This window comes from Acanthisitta chloris, unplaced genomic scaffold (genome assembly GCF_000695815.1).
Source record: "Acanthisitta chloris isolate BGI_N310 unplaced genomic scaffold, ASM69581v1 scaffold1052, whole genome shotgun sequence".
Classification (NCBI taxonomy): Eukaryota; Metazoa; Chordata; class Aves; order Passeriformes; family Acanthisittidae; genus Acanthisitta; species Acanthisitta chloris.
The window spans coordinates 11,378-15,543 of NW_008660815.1; the positions used below are offsets into that span (position 1 = coordinate 11,378).

The 4,166-nt window shown below is 36.3% G+C and overlaps 1 protein-coding gene across 1 annotated transcript in view; it reads left to right on the forward strand.

Annotated features, from left to right (window-relative positions):
* The window catches only part of CC2D2A (coiled-coil and C2 domain containing 2A), a gene marked incomplete at its 5' end in the record, with an annotated part of 43,328 nt that overhangs the window by 9,641 nt on the left and 29,521 nt on the right, over positions 1-4,166 (forward strand). Inside the window, 2 exon segments of the mRNA XM_009069942.1 lie at positions 2,175-2,315; positions 2,743-2,899. Of these exon segments, the coding sequence (XP_009068190.1) occupies positions 2,175-2,315; positions 2,743-2,899 (298 nt within the window).

A 4,166-nucleotide genomic window follows, 5' to 3' on the forward strand; every position in this document is an offset into this window, starting at 1 on the left:
AAAAGTCTGCAAGTTTTTTTTTCACAATCTAAAAGTAGGCAATGATGTATTAATTTAAATAAACAGAAGTTTAACCTGATGTAATAGGTCACATGATAACACAATATTTAAAAAACATTTTCTTTTAATCACAACTTTACTTTCAGCCTTGAAATCTACATCTGCTTACACTTATGTATCCACACACTCCTCTTAGGTTGGGAATTGCTTCTTCAGATTTTCACTCTTCAAGCACACTGTTGTGTAGGACATTGGTATCTGTACAGGACATAAAGTAGTCTATAGTGTCTTATTACTGAAGGACAAAGACTTCCTTCTATTGAAAATGGGTAGCTTTTATTGGTATCCTCTTAACACATGCAAGAGGACTAGGAGCAGGAGGTGTGCAGTTCCCATACAGTACCTCAGAGACAGGAGCTCTCACCAGGGAAAGCATGAGATTTCTGGATTTTGACACCAACCCTGAGACTTGATGCTTACTTCTAATTAGATAGAATATTCCTTCTGGTTTTCTCCAGTGTTTTTCGAGGTCTTAAGTGCTTCAGTTTAGTGTCATGCTGTTAGGAATCTGGAGAAACTCAGCTGAAATCAGTGAGATCAGTGTTGCGTAAGTAACGTGAGATGAGCTTGGCTGGTGTTATTCTAGGGCTTCTCATATCTGTAATTCTTTCTGGCTCCAGCTTTGTTGTTGGAAGCTGTTACACATATGAAGCTCAGATGGGCTCAGGAATTTTTGCTGTTATGGTATTTAACTTGGACCACATATGCTGGTAAAAACATCTGACCTGCCTTGTCTCTCTTCGAACATCGCATTTCCCTGATGGTCAATGTAGTACACTCATGAGAAATTCTAGACAGGAAGAGACTGTAACATGGAAAACAACCTAATTGTTTGCTCCACCCTCCAATAACATAACAGATGTATATGTTTTGCTGTCTGAAGATCACAGCTGTACTTTTCTATTGGTTTGAGGAAGAAATGTCTTCTGAATACAGAAAACTTGCAAATTAGCAATTTCAGCCCTACTGTTCTCATTTCCTGAAGGAGAAAGTCAACGTGTGCTGCAGATTCTGTGACTCAGGTTCTTGTGGCTGATGTATTTTAGCAGAGGTGATTCTCTACTGAGGGGTCCTGCTTCCAAATCCAATGCATTAGATAAGTGTAATTACTGACCTATTTGTTCCTCATGTCTTTTAAGTTTCATCTTCTAGTTTCATCTGGTAGACTAAAAAGAAAAGGTGGTTAAGCTGCATGGATAAGTAATATTCAAACTGCTACCTAATGAAGTGGGAAAGTTACTCATACTATTTTCTGAAAAGTCTGTATTTCTTCTTTGTTTATTGTTTTTACTATATTTTCTTGTGCTTTAAAATAATGTATGATGTATTTTTTCTCTCAGCTATAACTCAGTCTCTGTCTTCCACATGCTCTGAATATTACAAGTAGTAATGTGTTAGTCTACATCTTTTTTATTTTTTTTAAATCACATTATTTTTACTAGACATGTTTACCTAGCAAGGTGATGCTGGAAACAGCCTGTGTTTGTGCTGCATGGACACATAATCCTTACATCAGAAATGTGTGTTGGTTATTAAAAGTGCTAATGAATAACACTTTTACAACCAGATTGGAGGGTGGAAATGTGAAATACCAATTCTGAGACAGAAAAAAGGCCATGTTAATTTTGTTTCTGTTAAGAATCTTGTAGGGCTGTCAGAGGACTTACATTACTACATTACTTCACCTCTGCAAGTTCTTTTAACTGGAGCTGGAAGCACGTGAAGTTTAAAATATCTTTTGTAATGTATGCATGGAATAAGCATTGCTTCATAGCAGCAGTGTATATTCCCTGGGCTGTTGCTTACATGAACTGACTTTAAAATGTTTTTAATTGTGTACAGCTGTAATAAGCATTTCTGAAAACTTTGAGATCTCTAGAGAATGAACTTAATTGAAGTCAGATTGTTCAGAGTGCAAGAGACGAGTACAGAAGGAAATCAAGTCCTGCCATCTTCAAGTCTGGGTTTTAATGCTCCTTGGATTTAAACTGCTGCAGCCATCAATCAGATTGAAACCCACATCACTTGGCTTTTGGTATCCCAAGTTTTTGCTTTGTTGTTCCACTGAGTCACAGAGTTCTGACTGACATTGTGCTGTGTATGTGTATTTCTAGGCAAACCAGAAGACTTCGTGATGCTGAACAAGAAAAAGACAGAATGTTACTTAAGAACATTATCAAAGTTTGGAAACAAATTAAATCCCTCCGTGCCTTCCAGAAGTTTACTAACACACCCCTGAAACTTTATTTGAGGAAGTACGTTTTGATAACACTTTTTGTATTTCATTTGCCTGCAGTGGAGTTGTAATAAGATTAGTTAATTTGGGATCTTGAAATTCTGATATGAACAGGGCAAAAGTAAGACTTTAGTAGTGCCTGGCACTGGCTGAGCCTGCCACTACTTCTTTTGAGTGTGGGGAAGAAGGGAGGTTAAAATAACAAGTAATTACTGTACCAGAAAGGAATTTCTACAGGTAATGAGTAAAGAAAAAGTAATTACAATCATTCTGTATAGTAACTACCCACTGTTGACTTTTACAGTATCTGTGCTAGTAGTTTTAAATAGAACACACTGGTACAATGAAACTAATTCATGGAGAAGTAGATTTATATTATATATTACAGACTTAATTGAAGCCCTTATGTTAATTTATGCAGCATGTTGATAATTGCTGTTTTGAAGGGAAGAGGTTGATCAGAGGTCAGATGAAGAAGCCTATGAAGCAGAAATTCAGGCTGAGATAAATGAATTAATTGAAGAATTCATGGAAGAATATGAAAAGAAAATGGAGGAGTATAAAACTGAGCTACGAGACTGGAAGTCCTGGAAGAAGGCACAGGTTTGTATAAGTCACTCAGTTTCACAAAAAAATACAATTATTTCTACATGTGTTAAAAATTTGTCCTTCTAATACAAGATGAAATCAATTTCAGAATAGTTATGCATAAGTTTTTTTATGTGTTTAGATACATTTTGTCTACTTAGAATTTCTTAGTTAATTTAAAAAAATTAGGACGTGGTAGGTTTCTGTGGGGCTTTTCTTGCTGTTGATTTTCAGCACTTCAGTTCTTTCTTTAAATTTATTAGTTTTGTAGGATTCCCATTAAATTTGTGACCTTCTTGCAAAGAATGGATGGATTTTGTGCATGAGTGGTGAAGCAAAATAATTGTGGAGAGTCTCTAATGAAGAAGCAGTTGATGTCATCTCTTGTAAATCAGGAATGTCACACAACTGAAAAAATTTAATTTATAATTAATACAGTTTTCAAGACTAATGCATCTGCTGATACTTTTATGGAGAGCTTTTTTGTGTACATGCAGCAGTGGAAGGCACTTAAATGTTTGAGGTGAAACTGATCTGCAGGTGTTGGAAGTTCCTCTTACCAGAACACAAGTGGGCACGTGACTCATTGGTATCATGTCAATTCACTTGTAGGATAAGATGAATAAATGCAAACCTTGAAATGAAGGTAGATAGTCTTGAGCATTGATCCTAATGGGAGCTGTTTATCCACCAGTTATACCTTCCAGATACCATAGTGGATAGTTCCAACCACAGCTGCTCTTGGCATCTTTTTGTTGTGTTAGTCACAAAATGTCTTGAGAATGAGATGATTCCCTTTTAGACTGAAATGTAGTACACAGCCCTTCCTTTCATGCCCAGAAGTGCTTTATTTTATTTTGCTCAAAGTACTTTTTGGTTAATCACTGCTGTTGGTGTCTTACTAGCACAGGAATCTAAGGAAGAAACTGGAGGTAGATGAGACTAGAGCAAAAAGGACAACATAAAATTAGACCAAGAAAGAAAGAATTTATTAATAAAAATATCTTAACATGTTGTTTGGCCGTTTTAGTTGATGAGGAGAAACACTTTGATTTCTTTTGCTTATGATGTCTTAAATCATGAAGTGGCTAATGCTTCCAAGCAAGCTGTGCTTCCAAGTAATCTCTAAGTCTGCAGAAGGAAGAACTTGTTTGCAAGTGGTTTAAAGCCGAACATGCATGCAAACACTAGAGTTCTGCAGTTTTAGGAGATGCTGAAAGGCATGTGTTGCTCTGTTTATTCTTGTTTAGCACAGAAGAAGGGAAGGGATCATTCTGCTCCT